This window comes from Scyliorhinus torazame, chromosome 3 (genome assembly GCF_047496885.1).
Source record: "Scyliorhinus torazame isolate Kashiwa2021f chromosome 3, sScyTor2.1, whole genome shotgun sequence".
NCBI classification, from domain to species: Eukaryota; Metazoa; Chordata; class Chondrichthyes; order Carcharhiniformes; family Scyliorhinidae; genus Scyliorhinus; species Scyliorhinus torazame.
This window is the reverse complement of record NC_092709.1, coordinates 64,955,684-64,977,098: the sequence shown is the minus strand read 5'-3', so window position 1 is coordinate 64,977,098 and position 21,415 is coordinate 64,955,684. Positions and strand designations below refer to the sequence as shown.

The 21,415-nt window shown below is 49.9% G+C and overlaps 1 protein-coding gene across 2 annotated transcripts in view; it reads left to right on the top strand.

Moving 5' to 3' along the window:
• Nucleotides 1-21,415, top strand: part of idua (alpha-L-iduronidase) — a 354,201-nt gene that overhangs the window by 25,508 nt on the left and 307,278 nt on the right. For both annotated transcript variants that reach the window (XM_072495758.1, XM_072495759.1), the window contains exon 2: nucleotides 13,070-13,210. In XM_072495758.1, coding sequence (XP_072351859.1) covers nucleotides 13,070-13,210 — 141 coding nt within the window. The remainder of the gene's footprint in view (nucleotides 1-13,069; nucleotides 13,211-21,415) is intronic.

Sequence of the window (21,415 nt, the reverse complement as noted above, 5' to 3'; positions counted from 1 at the left end):
TTTAAAAAAAAAAATATTTTATTGAGGTATTTATGGTTTTACAACAACAAAAATAAGAAATGTACATGAATTTATAAACATAGTGCAAAAGCCGTCTTCCTCCCTTACAGGTCCCACCTTTATTGACCCCCTACTCTAAGCTAAGCTAACCCCCTCCCCTTCTCTGACGATTAATTTTCCGCAAAGAAGTCGACGAACGGCTGCCACATCCGGGCGAACCCTAACATTGACCCTCTCAAGGCGAACTTGATTTTCTCCAAACAGAGAAAGCTAGCCATGCCAGATAGCCAGATCTCTGACTTCGGGGGCTTTGAGTCCCTCCAAGCTAATAATACTGTCTCCGGGCTACCAGGGAAGCAAAGGCCAGAGCGTCTGCCTCTTTCTCCTCCTGGATTCCCGGATCTTCCAACACCTGAAAATCGCCACTTCTGGACTCGGTGCCACCCTTGTTTTTAACACCATGGAAATGACATCTGCAAACCCCTGCCAAAATCCCCTAAGCTTTGGGCATGTCCAGAACATGTGGACATGGTTCGCTGGCCCTCACGCACACCTTGCACACCTATCTTCTACACCAAAGAACCTGCTCATCCGGGCCACTGTCATGTGAGCCCGGTGAACAACCTTAAACTGTATCAGGCTGAGCCTGGCACATGTTGTGGACGCGTTGACTCTACTCAACGCGTCCGCCCAGAGACCATCCTCTATTCCTCCGCCAAGCTCCTACATAGAACATAGAACATAGAACAATACAGCGCAGTACAGGCCCTTCAGCCCACGATGTTGCACCGAAACAAAAGCGATCTAACCTACACTATGCCATTATCATCCATATGTTTATCCAATAAACTTTTAAATGCCCTCAATGTTGGCGAGTTCACTACTGTAGCAGGTAGGGCATTCCACGGCCTCACTACTCTTTGCGTAAAGACACTTCTTCCCACTTGCGCTTCAGCTCCTCCGCCTGCGTCCCCTCTGACCCCATAAGTTTCTTGTAGATGTCAGCGACCCTCCCTTCTCCCACCCAGACCCTGAAAACTACCCTGTCCTGTATCCCCCTTGGTGGTAGGAGCGGGAAGGTTGAAACCTGCCTGCGTAGCAAGTCCCGCACCTGCAGGTACCTAAATTTGTTTCCCCATACCAATCCAAATTTCTCCTCCAGCTCCCTCAGGTTAGGAAAGCCCCCCTCTATAAACATATCCCCCCATCCTCTCAATCCCTGCTCTCCGCCATCTCCTAAACCCCCATCCATCCTTCCTGGGGCAAATCGGTGATTATTACAGATTGGAGACCACACCGATGCTCCCTCCGCTCTCACATGTCTCCTCCATTGCCCTCAGACTCTCAGGGCTGCCACCACCATGGGGCTGGTGGAGTACCATGCCGGTGGGAACGGCAGAGGCGCTGTTATCAACGCCCCCAAGCTGGTGCCCTTGCATGAAGCTGCCTCCATACGCTATCTGAGTGTTTTAATAGTTATACTAACAACCTATTTAATATCATCAGTCGAGCTCGTAACGTGACTCATTTAAGCTTGCTAGAAATGACATACGAATCGGACCAGCAAAAGGTTTATGCTCAAGTCCTGCATTTTTTGTTGAATTGCCAGGTAGATTAGCGAGCCCATAGTTCCTTGTTGTTTTCTCCATGGCAACGTCATGTCCAATCAGAGTCAATTTACCAACCAATCAGCACCCTTTTCTACTGCAGTATAAATTGTTGTGTTAGTTTGAAATTTGGCATTCTTGGGTTTATCCTGGTGAGTACTAGATGAAAAGCATCAGCAGTGGGCAATGGGCAGCATGGTAGCACAGTGGTTAGCTCTGCTGCCTCACACCGCCAGGCGCCCAGGTTCGATTCCAGCCTTGGGTGGCTGTGTGGAGTTTGCACGTTCTCCCGTGTCTATGTGGGTTTCTTCCGGGTGCTCCGGTTTGCTCCCATAATCCAAAGATGTGCAGGTTAGGTAGATTGGCCATGCTAAATTGCCCCTTACTGTCCAGGTGTGTGCAGGTTGGGTTACGGGGATAGGGCGGGAGGAGTGGACCTGGGTAGAGTGCTCTTTCAAGGGTTGGTGCAGACTCGATGGGCCAAATGGCCTCCTGCTCTGTAGGGATTCCACGATTCTATGATTCAGACACGTCTCTTAAAATGTCAGTCAATTTATTTTCAGCGTGCACTGTGACATTGCAGTGCAATATTTAACTCTGTCCACCAGGTGACACTGGCAATCCACTCTTTGGTGAACAGCAAACATGTTGCACAGATCAAATTAGAAGCACTTTAAAACCCAGACATTGCGGTCAAATATCCCAACAGGAGAGTCTTGAAGAAATGGAAACTGATCCTAGATTAGCTGTCTTGTTTTTAGTGTTCTGTATAAGATATTGAAGCAAAAGCATGCAGAAGTTTCACAGTCTCATTAGTTTTCTGGTGGATGGCCAAGTTAACTTTTGAGAAAAATTTAAATTTTAAAGATATTTACATTTAATTCTTGCATTGACAGTGCAATAGAAAAGGAATGTGCTGAGTCTTTACATGGATGATGAGTTGCTGTGTATTTGACAAAATAAGCTGAAATGTGAACACTTTCCCAGTCTTCACGCACATGAATTTTATAATGTGGAGATGCCGGTTGGACTTGGAGTGCGGGGGGGGGGGTGCATAGTAAGAAGTCTTACAACACCAACACCAGGTTAAAGTCCAGCAGGTTTGTTTCGAATCACTAGCTTTCGGAACGCAGCACTATGATTCACCTGACGAAGGAGCGCCATTCCGAAAGCTAGTGATTCGAAACAAACCTGTTGGACTTTAACCCTGATGTTGTATGAATTTTATAGTTTCAACTTTGAATGCAGAAATATAAAAGCAACTACAAGATTAACTGTAGAAGTGCTGGGTTCCCAAAGATTGGTGACCAAGGATTTGTAACCTGCTATACTTTATCCACTAGTTGAGCAGCTACTCCATGCTTATACTCTGCCTGTGCTCTGGGGAAAGCGCCCATGCTTCTGTTACATGACCTCTTTAGTAACCGTATCATGATGTGACCACTCAGTCACCATCTTCCCCGTTTATTTTGGGACAGCCGGTGGTACTGAGATGTAATAGTGTACAGGAACATTAATTGTCTGCAAACCATTTTATAACATACAAATTGAACTGGCTAACAATGCATAACTGTTTACATAAGGTGAGACATGGATTGAGCTGTTGCAGCTGGTGCATAGCCAGTCGCATCCCCTCTCCCCACCACCATTTTGTTGTGTAAAGAAGAAAGATGAAAGCTAGTTGTAGACTAGTTTGTTATGTAGTCCTTTAACCTTGTGCTAGAATTGGGCATATGTTCTGAGCGTGTGATTATGCCAGTTGGTTGTACTCGAGATGTTCTCGGGCTGGTATCCTCACTCTGGTGCGCTCCATCGATGTGCTCAGTGGGTGCAGGGCTTGTTGCCTAGTGCTCGGGAGGGGCCTCCATTTCCACTGATCTAGGGGGCCTGTACTATAGGCTGAATGGCTGGGGTACTGTGGCTTTCCATGAGGGCACCACTCACATTGGTTTCGAGTTTGGGCTTTGGCAGTAAGAATTGTAATCCTTCTGCGCCTGGAGAATAGTCGCTGTGCTGATTATGGCAGACCCTGTCATGGCATGTTTCGCAGGCTGAGGAATGCAGCATAATAATCTGTGTTCCCAGGCACATTTCTCTAGTAGATGCTGTGCTGAGCACCTTGCTCGTTCCGCCAGGCCATTGGACTGTGGGCATATGCTCAAAGTCCCAGGTGTGCAATGTTTCTAAATTCAGTGGAGATGAATTGGCAAGTGTTGTCTGTCATGTTTCTGAGGGATGATCTGTGTGGCGAAGTGTCTCTTGAACTTGATGATGACTATGTTACTCGTCATGTTTGGCAGGTAGTCGCGTTCAAACTAATTAAGACTAAATGTTACTTACCATTCCTTTTGAAAATGTTAGCTGCTGTGAATGACCATGGGGGGGGGTCCGGGACCTCAAATAGGTCCAGCTGTTCTTTTGTTTGATGTGGCTTGAGTGCATTGAATGGTGCACATCTGGAGACTTCCCTCTCCATGTTCACTTGCATGGAGGGCCAGTATAGTGGTTCCTTGATACTGTATCAGTTGCTTCCAACTCATGGAGCCCTTGGTGATATTGTTGGGTGTTGTATCTCCGAAGAGAAGAATCACTGGCCATGCGGTATCAGTCCACCCTGTATGATTAGTGTTATAACCTGCCTGCTTACCATTGGCTGGGGACTAATGACAATCCCACAATCCTGTGGGAGTATGAGCTTCCCCAATGAGGGGGGCGGAGAAATCATTGGCAGACTCCCTGTATAAATAAGGCTGGCCAGTTTGGAACCAGCAGGAAGGAGTAAGCAGCAAGTGAGGTTGCTGCTGCCGCTGAAGCCACCTCCCTGAATTTTCGTTGGATACAGGTTGGAAGTTGTTTTCTATTACACCATGCCTTTGTACGGACGTTTGGATGTTTTTGATGCTGCGCTGGAAAGCTGGAACCAGTATGCACAACGGATGCGTTACTATTTCCGGGCAAACAATATCACCGAAAACGAGCGCCAGGTGGTCATATTGCTCACCGCCTGCGGCCCGCATACGTTTGGGGTGATTAGGAGCCTTGCGTACCCAGCTGCGCCGGACACCAAAACGTTTGATGAATTTGTGAATTTAGTGGGGCAGCATTTTAACCCAACTCCGACCACGATAGTCCAACGTTACCGGTTTAATACTGGTGAGAGGACCCCATGAGAATCCCTTGCCGACTTTCTATCCAGGCTACGTAGGATTGCGGAGTGCTGTGACTATGGTGAGACTTTGTCAGAAATGTTACGCGACCGTTTGGTTTGCGGTATTAACAATGCTGCCACCCAGGGAAGTTGTTAGCTCAGCCAACATTGACTTTTCAACAGACCATTCAAATAGTATTGTCCCGAGAGAGCGCAGAATGAGGAGTGCAGGAGATACAGGGAATGGAAGTGCATGCCTTGGGGCGCAACCCCTTCCGTCCGAAAACATTCCCCCACACTCATGCGGTACCTTGGGCGAGACGACGTCCGGATTGACGCCAGTGGCTGTCGGACATTCCTCCCCGAAGGGAGCCTTCTCCAGAACCAATGGATGAGGAGCCATGTCCGTGTCAGACTTGTAGGCGCCGACCCCGTCGCGGTCCCCGGTCCTGGGGGCGCCAGAGGCGCCGTCGTTCCGACCGAAACTGGGACCAGCCCAGGGGCCGTACCTTCTATGTGGATGAACCTGCGGCGACTACTCCTGAGGACGTGGAGACGGAGGACGACTGCAGCTGCATTGTGTGGCAGCTCCCCCATTAAAGTGACAGTACGGGTCAATGGTCACCCGCTTGAGATGGAGTTGGACACTGGCGCAGCGGTCTCCGTGATCACCCAGAGGACATTCGACCGCATCAAGCAGGGTATACAGACCCTTACATTAACCGACACACAGGCCAGGTTGGCCACCTACACGGGGGAACCATTGGACATTGCAGGAACTATGATGACCCCTGTTGTTTATGGACGCCAGGAGGGGCATTTCCCACTTATCATGGTGCGCGGCCATGGGCCCAGCCTGTTGGGTCGGGACTGGTTGCGCCATTTACGCTTGCAGTGGCAGCACATCCTTCAAACAGTTTCCGGAGGGTTGACTGAGGTGCTAGGACGATACCCAGATGTATTCCAGCCCGGTTTGGGGAAAATAAAAGGGGCTGTAGCCCGTATCCAAGTCGAACCAGGAGCCACGCCGCGCTATTTCTGGGCGCACCAGGTGCCTTACGCCTTGCTCGAGAAGGTAGAAGGGGAGCTCACTCGTTTGGAAACTTTGGATATTATCAGGCCCGTCCGTTTTGCTGACTGGGCAGCACCAATTGTACCTGTAATGAAGCCAGATGCCACAGTTCGCTTGTGCGGCGACTATAAACTTAGTGAACACGGCTTCCCGACTCGACTGATATCCAATGCCTCGCATAGAGGATCTCTACGCAAAGCTTGCAGGTGGACTCTCATTCACAAAATTAGATATGAGTCACGCCTACCTACAGTTGGAGCTGGACCCTGCCTCCCGGCCATACGTAACGATTAATACACATCGGGGCCTGTATGAAGATACACGTTTGCCCTTTGGAGTATCCTCTGCCTGCGCTATTTTTCAACGCGTTATGGAGGGCATTTTGAGAGGTTTACCGCGTGTCGCTGTCTACTTAGATGACGTTTTGATCACCGGGACGTTGGAGCAGGAACATTTGGAAAATCTGGAGGCTGTCCTTAGACACTTTTCGGAGGCTGGAGTCCATTTACGTCGCACAAAGTGCGTCTTTCAGGCGAAGGAAGTAGTCTACCTGGGTTATCGGGTGGACCGCGAAGGTTTGCACCCCGTCGCAGAGAAGGTGCGCGCGATTCAACAGGCCCCCGCCCTGACTGACACTTCGCATCTTCATTCTTTTCTCGGCCTCGTAAACTATTACGGGAAGTTCCTCCCCAATCTGGCAACTACGCTGGCCCTGTTGCATCTTCTGCTAAAGAAAAATCACACCTGGGTTTGGAAACCGCTTTCCGACGGGTAAAACAACAATTGTCGTTGTCTGGGTTACTAATCCACTATGATCCTGGAAAGCCTTTGCTCGTCACATGTGATGCATCCCCGTATGGTATTGGGGCCGTTCTGTCCCACAAGATGGAGAATAGCTTTCGCCTCCCGCACAATGACTGCAGCGGAAAAAAAGTACACGCAGATCGAGAAGGAGGGCCTGGCAGTGGTCTTTGCGGTGAAACGTTTCCACCAGTACGTGTATGGCCGCCACTTCACTATCGTGACTGATCATAAGCCTCTGCTGGGACTTTTCAGAGAGGATAAGCCAATACCGCCCATTGCTTCCGCACGGATCCAGCGCTGGGCTTTGTTGCTCGCTACATACGAGTATTCACTGGAGCACAAACCAGAAATGCAGATAGCGAATGCCGACGCACTGAGCCGATTACCTTATCGACCATGTCGACCCCCACGACCGGTGAGGTGGTTGCAACCCTAAATTTTATGGACATCTTGCCTGTCACGGCATCACAGATCCGTGAGTGGACCCAGACGGAGCCAGTCCTGTCAAAGGTTTGACACATAGTCCTGTATGGTGGGCAGCATAGACAGCTCCCAGGCGAGTTGCGGGCATTTTCCTCCGAGCTGTCAGAATTCAGCGTGGAAGACGACATCCTCTTGTGGGGGACGCGTGTGATTGTCCCGGACAAAGGACAGGAGCTGATACTAAGAGACTTGCACAATGGGCATCCAGGTGTGACCAAAATGAAAATGTTGGCCCGGAGTTATGTTTGGTGGCCAAGCCTCGACGCCGACATTGAGAAGGTGGCCCAAAACTGCTCCATTTGTTAGGAGCGTCAGAAGCTTCTGCCGGCCGCGCCCCTACATCACTGGGAATGGCCAGGGCGGCCTTGGGCGCGCTTGCATGCGGATTTCGCCGGCCCTTTTCAAGGATCCATGTTCCTTCTTTTAATCAACGCCCAGTCTAAATGGCTAGAGGTGCATAGGATACTAGGCACAACGTCCTGCGCAACAATTGAGAAGATGCGTTTGTCTTTTAGTATACATGGCCTCCCCGAGGTGCTGGTCACGGATAACGGCATTCCATTCACCAGTGAGGAGTTTGCGAGGTTCATGAAGATGAACGGCATACGCCATATCCGCACTGCCCCATACCACCCGGCTTCAAATGGGTTGGCGGAGTGCAGACCCAGTGCAGACATTCAAACGAGGCCTAAAGAAGCAGTCTTCCGGGTCAATGGACACGAGACTGGCTCGCTTTTTGTTTTCATATAGGACCACCTCCCATGCGGTGACTGGGGTAGCTCCCGCAGAACTCCTAATGGGCCGGAGACTTCGCACCCGCCTTAGTATGGTTTTCCTGGGCATTGGCGCAAAAGTACGCCGCACACAAGAACGGCAGGGACAGGGTTTTTCTTGGCATCGGCAGTTTGCGCCCGGTGACCCAGTGTTCGTTTGCAATTTTGCTGGTGGTGCCCAGTAGGTCCCTGGCGTAATCTTTCACCAAACGGGCCCTATATCTTACCAGGTGCAAGCCCAGGGTCGTCTCCAGCGCAAGCATGTTGACCACGTTCGGTCCAGAAGACTATCCTTCATCTGGTGCCTCACTCGTTACAGAACCGCGCGGAGATAGAGACGCCGAGATGACGGAGGCAGCAGACTCTGAATCCGAGATGGAGACACAGGACGCATCAGAGGGAGAATCCTCGGGCCCATGGGCCGTGGATGTACAATCGTTACACCATTCATCACGGAAGCGCCGGTCTCCGTCTTGTTACACGCCGCCCGATCCAGTGCTTCGTGCAAATGGTGTCCGGCCTGTGGCAAAACGAGTCCGACGCCCTCCTGCGCCAGGGTCTTCGGTGGATTCCTTGGACTTTGGGGGGGGGGGGAGGCATGTTATAACCTGCCTGCTTACCATTGGCTGGGGACTAATGACAATCCCACAATCGTGTGGGAGTATGAGCTTTCCCAATGAGGGGGGCGGAGAAATCACTAGCAGACTCCCTGTATAAAGAAAGCTGGCCAGTTTGGAACCAGCAGGAAGGAGTAAGCAGCACGTGAGGTTGCTGCTGTTGTGTGTATATATATGTTATTGTAAATAAATGTTATTTCTTTGTATCCTTGAAACTCGTGCTGGATTCTTCGTGGCCCTCACAAAAATTAGTTAATCTCGGATGGCGTAGAAAATGAGCAGGTTTCATGGGGATTTCTAACCGTTCAAACCCTACCCAAGCATGACCAATGGAAAAAAAACAGCAGAGCTCAAATGGGGACAGGAGTGTCCCTCATGTACCATTTGGCAACCGGAACAGAAGCTTATTGATAAGATGATTCAACCCGATTTGAACTTTACGGAGTCGTGAGATTTCCTGAGAATATTCCGACCCCTTGACTCCAGCCAGCAATGCCTTTCCCACCATAAAAAAGTCGATCTGCGAGTATACCTTATGGACCGCTGAGAAAAACGAGTACTCCCGTTACCTTGGGAGCAGGAACCTCCAAGGGTCCACCCCTCCCATTTCCACCATTAACCCAGCCAGCGCCTTCGCCCCCCCCCCCCCCCCCCCCCCCCCCCCCCCCCCCCCCGATGGGACCAGCGAGCGCGGCCGTGATCTGTCCAACCTTGGCTCCTGCACCAAGTTTCAGTCCCCCCACCCCTCACAATCAGCTCATGCGTGTCCAAGTCGGGAATGGCCCCAAACACCTTCCTCGCGAATCGCACATCGTCCTAATTGGGACCGTATACACTTAGCAGCGCCACTAATCTCCCCTCCAGTGCCCCTGCCACAATCACATATCTACCCCCCTGATCTGCCACCACCTTCTCCATCTGGAAGCGTACCCTTTTGCTGACCAACACCGCTACGCCTCGAGCCCTTCCATCAAATCCGGAGTGAAACACTTGGCTAGCCCAGCCCTTTTTAAGTCTCACCTGGTCCTTCACCCTCAAGTGAGTCTCCTGCAGCATTGCTACATCGGCTTTCAAACTTTAAAAATGCGCAAGCGCCCTTGACCTCTTGACCGGACCTCCTAGTCCTCTCGCGTTGCACGTGATTATCCTTACTGGGGGTCTCTCACCCCTCCCACACCTTTCTTATCCACCATCACCATACCACCGGGCCCTGCCCCATAAGCCTGACCCGCCCCTGTCCATTGTTAACAACGAAACCCTTCCCCCCCCCCCCCTCCCAAGAACCCCCCCCTACAAAAACACCCCCCAACATCCATTCTCCCCCCCCCCTCTTCGCTCACCTCGTAGACCCATTGAAGCCTGCTCTCCAGGCTCCAACGTCCACAGCCCTCCTCTGAAGGAGCTACCTTTTAAAGTGGTTGGGAGAAGTTTTAGTTATCTGGGGATTCAAGTGGCCAAGGATTGGGGCAGCTTCACAAGTTAAATTTAGGCAAAGCATTGGATCAAATGAGAAGAGATTTCTGTAGATGGGACATGCTCCCACTGACGCTGGCGGGAAGGGTTCAGACAGTGAAGATGACGGTCCTTCCGAGACTGCTTTTCTTTTTTCAATGTCTCCCGATTTTTGTCCCAAAGGCTTTATTCAGAAGTATGAATGCGGTGATATCGAGGTTTATATGGGCGGGTAAAACCCCGAAATGAAAAAATGAAACGAGAATAAAGAGGGCACTCCTGGAACGGACCCGCAGAGAAGGGGGCTTGGCTCTCCTGAGCTTTATTAACTTATTACTGGGCTGCCAACATATCAATGGTCAGGAAGTGGGTAGTGGGGGAGGGGTCGGTCTGGGAGCGGATGGAGGCAGCATCCTGCAAAGGTACGAGTCTGGAGGCTTTACCGACGGCGCCCCTGTCGTTCTCGCCGGCTCGGTACTCTACAAGTCCGGTGGTGGTGGCAGCCCTAAGGGTGTGGGGGCAATGGAGGCAGCATATGAGACTGAGGGGGCGTCACTGTGGTCACCGATTTGTGACAATCACCGGTTTGTTCCGGGGGGGCTGGATGGGGCTTTAAGGTATGGCAGCGGGCAGGGATTGAGAGGTTTGCAGATCTATTCACCCAGGAGGGCTTTCCGACCTTGGAGACATTATTGGAGGAGTTTGATTTGCCGGGTGGAAACGGGTTTCGTTATCTTCAAGTGCGCGACTTTGTACGGAGGCAGGTTCCAAACTTTCCTCGCCTCCCCCTGAGGGGACTACAGGATAAAGTGCTGTCAAAAACAGGGGTTGGAGGTGGGATGGTTTTGGAGATATACAGGGAATTGTTAAGAGTGGGAAGTGGCCCCTATCAGAGAGGTGAAGAGGAAGTGGGAAGAGGTGCTAGGAGGGGAGCTGGAAACTGAACTATGGGAAAAAGCCTTGAAAAGGGTAAATGCATTCTCGTCCTGGGCTAAACTTAGCTTGATTCAGTTCAAGGTAGTCCACAGGGCCCACATGACGATAGCCCGGATGAGTAGGTTCTTCGAGGAGGTGGAGGACACCCTCTTGGGGGGTATTTTGTGCATTGACCCGCGCGGTTTTAGAAATGTCAACATGTTAAATTGTGAAAATTACAAATGCTTCAATACAAAAAGATCAAATAAAGCTAAATCCAAAAAGACGGACCTCGGGTTCATTGAGGAATGGGGAGGGGAAGATACAATGTCCCTTCTCCTTGCCCAGAAGTATTGCAACCTAATTGATAAAATGTGAAAGTGGGGTGGATTTTAATAGACACGCCACTGCACAGTGAAAATGGCTGGAATGCTCAATAAACTTTTTCAGAAATATCTAGCCAGGTGCTGGACAACCTGGAAAAAGTTAAAATGTAACAATTGCATTTCTGTTTAAAATAAATTCAGATTATTTCAGCATTGAAAGATTGGATTTGGGTTTGAGATTAAGGCATTGAAGTTGTCCAGGCCAGTACTCTGAGATAAGCTTGGCAGCAACCCAATTTGAACTTTTCAAAATATTTGAATTTTTAAAAAACTAGTAAGGTTTCTTTCAAACACTGGATAAATAGCAAACATTGGAAATTGAAATCAGTCTAAAGGACAGAGGAAAGAAATTACAGCAGAATTAAAGGAATAGTACAAAATACATTTTTAAAGGGTTGCAATGGCACGCCAAGTTTCTCTGCCCACTCTCTGTCCCTTTAGGTTCTGTAGGAAAAGTAACCATTTCAACAGACGGCTGATTTGTTCTAAATCACCCAAGAAACTGCGTATCTATCTATGATCATGCATTTGTGTATGTTAATTTATCTAAGGTTTAACTGAATTTATGGGAACTCAACATTACCAGTTAAATGTGGAAGTTTTGGGCAGCACGGTGACGCAGTGGTTAGCACTGCAGTCTCACGGCACTGAGGTCTCCGGTTCGATCCCGGCTCTGGGTCACTGTCTGTGTGGAATTTGCACATTCTTCCCGTGTTTGCGTGGGTTTTACCCCCACAACCCAAAGATGTGCAAGGTAGATGGATTGGCCACGCTAAATTGTCCCTTAATTGGAAAAAATGAATTGGGTACTCTAAATTTTCAAAAAAGTGTGTAAGTTTTGAGTATAGTCTGGAGGAATTTGGTACATAGGTGAAATTGTAATGTGTTAGGGTGAGAATGCTTTTGGGATTTGAGATTGGTGTTTGAGATTTTAAATCTACGAAGAAAAGCTGATGCCGATAAAATCAGTCATTGGAAATTGACTTAAATGGAATAAAATAAATCATTTAAGTTTTATTATGAAGGAGAATGAAGGATAGCATTTTAATCAAGCGATTAGGGGGCGGTACGGTGGCACAGTGGTTAGCACTGCTGCCTCATTGCTCCAGAGACCCGGGTTCAATTCCAGCCTTGGGTGAATGTCTGTGTGGAGTTTGCACATTCTCCCCGTGTCTGCGTGGGTTTCCTCTGGGTGCTTCGGTTTCCTCCCACTTCCCAAAAGATGTGCAGGTTAGGTGGATTGGCCATGCTAAATTTCCCCTTAGTGTCAAAAAGGTTTTGTGGGGTTATGGAGATGGATGTGCTGGGTAGGTGAATTAGCCGCGTTTAAATTGCCCCTTAATTGAAAAAACATTAATTGGGTACTCTAAATTTATTTTAAAAAAGAATCTTAACCAGCTTGATTGAATCACCTTAATCTTTTTTAACCAGTTCAATTGAATCCGCCTTAAACTTTGTACTCAAAATTTGACTTTACAACTTGTCATAATAATTTAACCCTTGTAACCCAGGAGCATTTTGGTGAATCTGTGTTGCAACCCTCAATTTGGATATTGTATATTCAACCAGACTCTGCCTTTGCCACTGTATTTGATAGGTTTGAACATTAATCAAATTGGTTCATGCTTTCTTTCTAACTTCTAATTCTATTCTATTCCTACATTGGAATATATTTTTTTATTTTAGATACCTTATAATACTAATGTATGTTAAATATATGGTTGCAATTACTTTTTCATCCAATTTTGCAACTTCTATATCTTTAATAACTTTATTTATTTTTGTTATTCTCCTTTTACACATCTTTTACAGTCCTCCTCTGCCACACAACAAAGCAGATGTGTTTGACCTAAGCAGAGACCAACAACTGAACCTTGCTTATATTGCTTCGGTACCTCACACTGGCATAGAACAAGTTCGAATTCACTGGCTTTTAGAACTAGTCACAATTCGGTAAGTTTGCTGGATCATGTTATTTTTAGAAATATATATAAAAATAGCTTGAAATGTTTCCAGGATTTTCTTCTATCTCCAGTTATAGTCTACCATTAATCCTAGATTATAAATGTATAGGCTTTACCATAAGGGGTGATAGGTTTGTTATCAGAATTAGTCCGTGATGGTTTATTACTAAGAATATAAATTGAATATAAATGGATTTGATAGTAACATAGAGTGTGGACTGTGGTGGTGGGAATAGCAGATGGCATTTGTTTATTATCATTTAACTTTGGAGTTTCAGGACTCTACTGCATGTGAACAGGTATGATGTGAACAGCATGATGCAATCTCTCATTGACTACTTAAAAGCTATAATGATGGGGACATGGAGTTTTTTCTTAAGTGGTAAAAAATGGAAGCAGGAAGGGCCAAGGCTATGACCAAAGTGAACAAGGTGTCCTTGGATATATTGCAAAGTGCAATTAAAGGTGAAGAAAGAGGTCCTTTTTTAAAGTAATGCTTTCGGAGCAATAGAAAAATGGCAATCTACTTCCACCACAATGAAGGTATAGCTGGAGGTGAGCAGGAGAAGTGTTAATTATAAAGTGTTTTAATTACCTAAACAGGTCACGAGAGATGAGCAAAGTTGCAGACTGACCGACATCATGTAGTGAACCTCCCCTCACTTTGGCTTGCCAAGTATAATTCATTCACATCACTTCCTGTTTATTCCCTTATTTCTCCATTCATTTATTTTGCCGTTACATTTTTGATCCATGAATGATTAATGGACATGTGTCTAAGGCAAACTGAAGAACCCAGAAGTTATAGGAGAGATTACTTTGCTAGTCTGTGCTGGTTAAACAGAAGCTGCAGATTCATCAACAAACGAGGGCGATGAGGTGGCATTTGGTTTGATTGATTGGTTGGTGGTCAATGAATTGGCCCAAAAGGCCATATTCTACCCATTAACAGATGGTGATTGGACCGTATCCCAATGGGATGCTTTCAGAATCCCAAGGAGTTTTAGTTTTGATTCTGGCAACACAGAGGCTAGAACCAGCTCTTTCTCTCCAACAAAATTGTTGTGAGTGATGTTTTTCTGAAGTTATAGGAAAACCATTACAGGCTGTGCAAACAAAGACCAGAACCTGCTGTCTCTCTTCAGAAGAGCTGTGAGTACTGTATTTCCAAACTACAGAGAACCAGAATGAATGAATCTGCAGAGGAGACCATTAGAGGCCCCAAACAGAGACTTTAACCTGCAAGCAGAGACTTTAACCTCCAATCCTGCTGTGAAGGAAGGTGTGTTAAAAAACATAATCTGAAACAAAGACTCAGTTTCCTCTTACTTATGATTTTACCCCTTTCCACCACTCTGTGTTTGTCTGTCTTGTGTGTATGTGTGTGTGTGTGTGTATATATATATATATATATATATATATATGAGGGTGGGGGAAAGTTGAGTATTAGGGATTAGATAATTAACCAGTTGTATTCGCTGCATATTTCATTGTAGTTCTTGTTATAAATAAACAGTAATTTTGTTTACATTTACAAACCTGGTGACTGTAATTATTGGGCAGACAAAGGCCAAATACTTTGGGTATTTTTCTAAGGATTATTGGTTAATTTACTTATGCTGTGACTCCGGGTCAAGTGGGGCTGGAATTGAGCATGCATAGCAAGTATATACTAGTAAAAAGGAAGGACTGTAAGAAAAAGGATAATCAGCCATGGATATCTAAGGAAATAATAATTTAAAAAAAAAAGAAAATATTTTATTGAAGCAGAAGACATTTAAGGACCTGGCTAAGGCATTAGAGGGAACCTGTGGCGCGGCGCAGCACCAACTTCGAGAATGGCGGAGGGGGAATGGTCGTCGTTAGTGGGAAAGCCTCAAATGGAGCAGTTGATGAGCTTCGTCAAGGAGGAATTTTGCCAGCAAAGGAAGGAGATGCACAATGACAGGTCAAAGGTGATTGAGGGACCAGTGGCACCTCTGCAAGGGTCAGTGGATCGGGTGGAGAAGTGCCTTGAGGCGCAATTGCCAATGATACACGAGTTGGAAAAGGTGGTGTTTGACCAGAGTGATTGTATTGTGTCTTTGGAGACGGAGATGGGGATCCTGGGGGATCAATGCAAGTCACTGCGGGTGATGGTGGAGGAGCAGGTCTAGGCAGCAGAACTTGTGGATTGTGGGCCTGCCAGAGGGTGTGGAAGGAAGAAGCGCCACAAAGCACATTTCAATGATGCTGGCCAGTTTGGCGAAGGAGAAGGTGCGGGACGAAACCCCAGAGGTGGAGAGGGCCCACAGGTCCTTGAGGCAGAAGCCGAGGGCACTGGAGCCACCGTGGGCAATGATTGTGCAGTTGCACAAGTTCACGGACAAGAAGAATATCCTGAGGTGGGCTAGGGTGAAGTGAGTCTGTGAATGAGAGGGTAATCGAATCTGGATTTACCAGGACATTGTCACGGAACTGGCGAAGAGGTGTGCGGGATTCAACAGGGCCAAGGCTGTGTTGTTCAGACAGAAGATTCTTTTTGGGGTGTTGTACCTGGCCAGACTTTGAGTAACTTTTGACGGCCGGGAGTACTATTTTGAGACGACAGAGGAGGTGAATGATTTGAGAAGGGACCATAAGTTGAGGGAGAGCTGCGTTGTGTGGGATGGAGGGGTTAAGTCCACAAATGTTGGGTGTTATGGCTGTTTTGTGTTGCTGAAGGGGAGGGGGGAATTATTTGGGAGTTGTAAGTTTGTAGGGGGGAGTGATCATTCCCGCCTCCCACTGTTTGGTTTGTTTTTGGGAGGAGGTTCTTGTGAATTTGGGGGTGTTTTTTTTCATGTATGGGGTGTGTATGACGGGGCCCTTTGGGTGGTGTTGATGGTTTTGTCGATTCACGGGGGTCAGGGGCCAGTTGCGTTAGATGTTTTAGTTGCTGTGCAATGAAGAGTCTAAAATTCTTGTTCCTTTTCACCAAACACCATTTATTTCACTTCCACAGCCTCTGCACAACACACCACCTGACAGAGGCCACCTGAAGCCTCTTTACATATCAGTGTCAATTAATGGATACTTCGCATACTCAGAGACAGCAGGAGTCAGCTGCAATGGGGAGAGTAAACCAGCTAGGATGGGTGGGGGAGGGAATCGAGTTGCTGCTGCTAAGATCAAGGAGGAGCTGGAGCGAGTGGGGTGGGTCGAGACTGGGGTATGCCGCTGTGGGGAACGGGCCGGGTGTGGGGTGCGGGTGGGTGGCTGGCCGAGGAGTGGTCATGGCTAGTCGGCGGGGGAGGGGGCGGGTAGCCCCCTGATCCGGCTGATAATGGGCCGGTTAAGCGGGCCCGCATGTTCGCGCACCTGAAGGGGCTCAAGGCGGATGTGGTTATGCTCCAGGAGACACACCTGAAGGTGGCAGACCAGGTAAGACTGAGGAAAGGGTGGGTAGGTCAGGTGTTTCACTCGGGGCTAGATGCCAAAAATCGAGAGGTGGCGATCTTGGTGGGAAGGAAGATGTTATTCGAGGCGTCGAGCATTGTGGCAGATAATGGCGGTAGGTACATAATGGTAAGTGGTAAGTTGCAGGGAGCGGGGGTGGTACTGGTCAATGTGTATGCTCCGAACTGGGACGATGCGGGTTTTATGCGGCGTATGTTGGGTCGGACCCCAGACTTGGAAGTGGGGGGCCTGATAATGGGGGGAGACTTTAACATGGTGTTGGATCCTGCACTGGATCGCTCCAGGTCTAGGACGGGTAGGAAGCCGGCGGCGGCTAGAGTGTTGAGGAGATTTATGGACCAATGGGAGGGGTGGACCCTTGGAGATTTGCAAGGCCGGGGGCTAGAGAATTTTCATTCTTCTCACGTGTCCATAAGGCTTATTCTCGAATCGACTTTTTCATTTTGAGTAGGGCGCTGATAGCGAGAGTAGAGGATACCGAGTATTCGGCAATAGCCATTTCGGACCACGCCCCGCATTGGGTGGACTTGGAGATGGGGGAGGAGAGGGACCAGCGCCCGCTGTGGCGCTTGGAGGTGGGGCTGTTTGCGGACGAGGAGGTGAGCGAGGGGGTCCGAGGAAGTATAGAGAGGTACTTGGAGACCAAACGACAACGGGGAGGTCCGAGTGGGGATGGTATGGGAGGCACTGAAGGCGGTGGTGAGGGGAGAGCTGATCTCCATCAGGGCCCACAAGGAGCGGAGGGAGCCAGGGGGAGGGGGAAGAGGCTGGTGGGGGAGATGGTGAGGGTAGACAGGAGGTATGTGGCAGAACCTGAGGAAGGATTGTTGAGGAAGAGGCGCAGCCTCCAGGCCGAATTCGACCTGGTGACCACCAGGAAGGCGGAGGTGCAGTGGAGGAAGGCCCAGGGGGCGGTCTATGAGTATGGGGAAAAGCAAGCCGGATGTTGGCGCATCAGCTTGGGAAACGGGACGCAGCTAGGGAGATCGGGGGAGTTAAGGACAGGGGAGGGAGCGTGGTGCGGAGTGGGGTTGGCATCAATGGGGTCTTCAGGGACTTCTACGAGGAATTGTACCGATCCGAGCCCCCACGGGAGGAGGGAGGGATGAGCCGTTTCCTGGACCAATTGCGGTTTCCAAAGGTGGAAGAGGGACTGGTGGTGGGACTGGGGGCCCCGATTGGGCTTGAGGAGCTGATCAAAGGGATAGGAAGCATGCAGGCGGGGAAGGCACCGGGGCCGGACGGTTTCCCGGTCGAGTTCTATAAAAAAATATATGGACCTGTTGGGCCCGCTGTTAGTTAGGACCTTCAATGAGGCAAGGGAGGGGGGGGGCTTTACCCCCGACGATTGTCCCCGGGCACTGATCTCCTTGATCCTGAAGCGGGACAAGGATCCCCTGCAATGTGGGTCTTACAGACCGATTTCCTTGCTAAATGTAGATGCCAAGGTGCTGGCGAAGGTCTTAGCCACGAGGATTGAGGATTGTGTGCCGCAGATTATCCATGAAGACCAGACTGGGTTTGTGAAGGGGGAGACAGTTGAACGCGAATGTGCGGAGGCTTTTGAACGTTATCATGATGCCGGCGAGGGAGGGGGAGGCGGAGATAGTGGTGGCGATGGATGCTGAGAAAGCCTTCGATAGGGTAGAGTGGGGGGTACCTGTGGGAGGTGCTGAAGAGGTTCAGGTTTGGGGAGGGGTTTTGGCAGGTGGGTTAGGCTGTTGTATGAGGTCCCGATGACGAGTGTGGCCACAAATAGGAGTAGGTCCGAGTACTTTCGGTTGCACCGAGGGACGAGACAGGGGTGTCCCCTGTCCCCCCTGCTCTTCGCACTGGCAATTGAACCCCTGGCTATGGCACTGAGAGAGTCGAGGAACTGGAGGGGGTTGGTGCGGGGGTGGGGGGAGGAGCACAGGGTGTCGCTTTATGCGGACGACCTGCTGCTGTATGTGGCGGACCAGGTGGGAGGAAATGCCAGAGTAATGAGGATCCTTAGGGAATTCGGGATTTTCCGGGGGTACAAGCTCAATATGGGGAAGAGCGAGCTGTTCGTAGTTCAGCTAGGGGACCAGGAGAGGGGGATTGGCGAGCTCCCACTAAAAAGGGCGGAGAGGAGCTTCAGATATTTGGGGGTCCAGGTGGCCAGGAGCTGGGGGGGCCCTGCATAGGCTTAACTTTACAAGGCTGGTGGAGCAAATGGAGGAGGAGTTCAAGAGGTGGGACACGCTGCCGCTGTCCCTGGCGGGTAGGGTGCAGTCAATCAAAATGACGGTGCTCCCAAGGTTTTTGTTCCTGTTCCAGTGCCTCCCCGTGTTTATCCCGAAGGCTTTTTTCAGGCGGGTTAACAGGAGTATAATGGTGTTTGTGTGGGCGCGAGGGACTCAGAGGGTGAGAAGGGTGTTCCTGGAGTGGAGTAGAGATAGCGGGGGGGCTGGCACTGCCCAACCTCTGTGGGTACTACTGGGCCGCCAATGCGACAATGGTGCGCAAGTGGGTGATGGAGGGGGAGGGGGCTGCATGGAAGAGGCTGGAGACGGCGTCCTGTGTGGGTACGAGTCCGGGGGCGCTGGCAACGGCGCCGCTGCCGCTCCCTCCAAGGAGGTATACCACGAGCCCGGTGGTGGGTGGCGGCCCTCAAAATTTGGGGGCAGTGGAGGCGGCATAGGAGGGAAGTTAGGGCCTCTGCGTGGACCCCATTACGGGGGGAACCACCGGTTCGCCCCAGGAAGAACAGGTGGAGGGTTTTCGGGGGTGGCACAGGACAGGGATACGAAAGTTGGGGGACCTGTTTGTGGACGGGAAGTTCGCGAGTTTGGGTGAGCTGGAGGAGAAATACGGGCTCCCCCGGGGAACACCTTCAGGTACTTACAGGTAAGGGCGTTTGCCAGACGGCAGGTGGTGGAATTCCCACGGCTACTGCCACACACAGTACTGGACAGGGTGCTCTTGGGGGTGGGGGGGGGGGGGGGGGGGGGGGGAAGATCTCGGAAACTTACCAGGTGATGCAGGAGGAGGAAGAGGCCTCGGTGGTGGAGTTGAAAGGTAAGTGGGAGGAGGAGTTGGGAGAGGAGATCGAAGAGGGGACGTGGGCAGATGCCCTAGGGAGGGTGAATTCTTCCTCTTCGTGCGCGAGGCTCAGCATCATACAGTTTAAGGTGCTGCACAGGGCACACATGACCGGGACAAGGATGAGCCGGTTCTTTGGGATGAGGACAGGTGTGTTAGGTGCTCAGGGAGCCCAGCAAATCACACCCATATGTTCTGGGCATGCCCAGCGCTGGAGGAATTTTTGGAAGGGCGTAGCGAGGACGGTGTCGAGGGTGGTAGGATCCAGGGTCAAACCGGGCTGGGGGCTCGCAATATTTGGGGTGGCAGAGGAGCCGGGAGTGCAGGAGGCGAAAGAGGCCGGAATCCTGGCCTTTGCGTCCCTGGTAGCCTGGCGAAGGATTCTCCTTCAGTGGAAAGATACGAGGCCCCCAAGCGTAGAATCCTGGATCAGCGATATGGCAGGGTTCATTAAATTGGAGAGGGTGAAATTTGCCTTGAGAGGGACGGTACAAGGGCTCTTTAGGCGGTGGCAACCGTTCTTAGACTTTCTGGCAGAACGATAGACATTGGGCAATGACAGCAGCAGCTCGGGGGGTGGGTTTACTTTATTTTTGTTTATGTTATTTACACTGGAAGGGTCTGAGGGGGTGTATACACCTGTTGCCTTAAGTCGGGGTGTTAATGTTAATTTATTATTTAGGTACGGGGGGGGTGGGGGGGGGGGGGGGGGGGGGGGGGGGGTGGCGGGGGAGGGGTTTGCGGGTTGTTTTTTTAGATTGTGTTTTGTACCTAACCCTGTTGGGTTCTTTTTTCTTTCTCATTTTGTTATTGATATTTTATGAAAACCTTTAATAAAAATTATTTAAAAAAAAAAAAAAAAAAATCCCTGGCCAAAGGTAGGGTTACTATCGTGCTGGTGTCCTTCTGTACTTCCTACAAACTTCACAGCGGTCACTAACCTGTTCTATCAGTTTAGTATAGTCGTCATCCCTTACCCCTGCATCCTTTAATAAAATGTTCAGCCTCCGAGGAGACGGATGTGCAAATTGCCTATGCAGTTTTAATACCACAAGCTTTTTATCAGCTAAAGTCCCATTTTCAACTGCCATTAACACATCCTTAACCACTCTACTTGAAAAATTTTTATTTTTTAATAAATATTTTATTGAAAATTTTTGGTCAACCAACACAGTACATTGTGCATCCTTTACACAACATTATAACAATACAGATAATAATGACCTTTTTTTATATAAACAAAAAACAACAAATAAATAAATATTAAATAACAAAAATGAAAACTAGCCCTAATTGGCAACTGCCTTGTCACAGGCTATACCCCCCCCACCCACCCCCCCCCACCACACCCCCCCCACCCACCCCTCCCCCCCCCCATCCCTCCCCCCCCCCCATCCCTCCCCCCCCATCCCTCCCCCCCCCCCATCCCTCCCCCCCCCCATCCCTCCCCCCCCCATCCCTCCCCCCCCCCATCCCTCCCCCCCCATCCCTCCCCCCCCACCCCTCCCCCCCCCCCCACCCATCCCCCCCCTCTCCCTCCCTCCCCCTCCCTCCCACCCCATCCCTCCCCCTCCCTCCCCCCCCTCCCCCTCCCTCCCCCCCATCCATCCCTCCCCCTCCCTCCCCCCCCCATCCCTCCCCCCCCTCCCTCCCCTCCCTCCCCCCCCTCCCTCCCCTCCCTCCCCCCCCA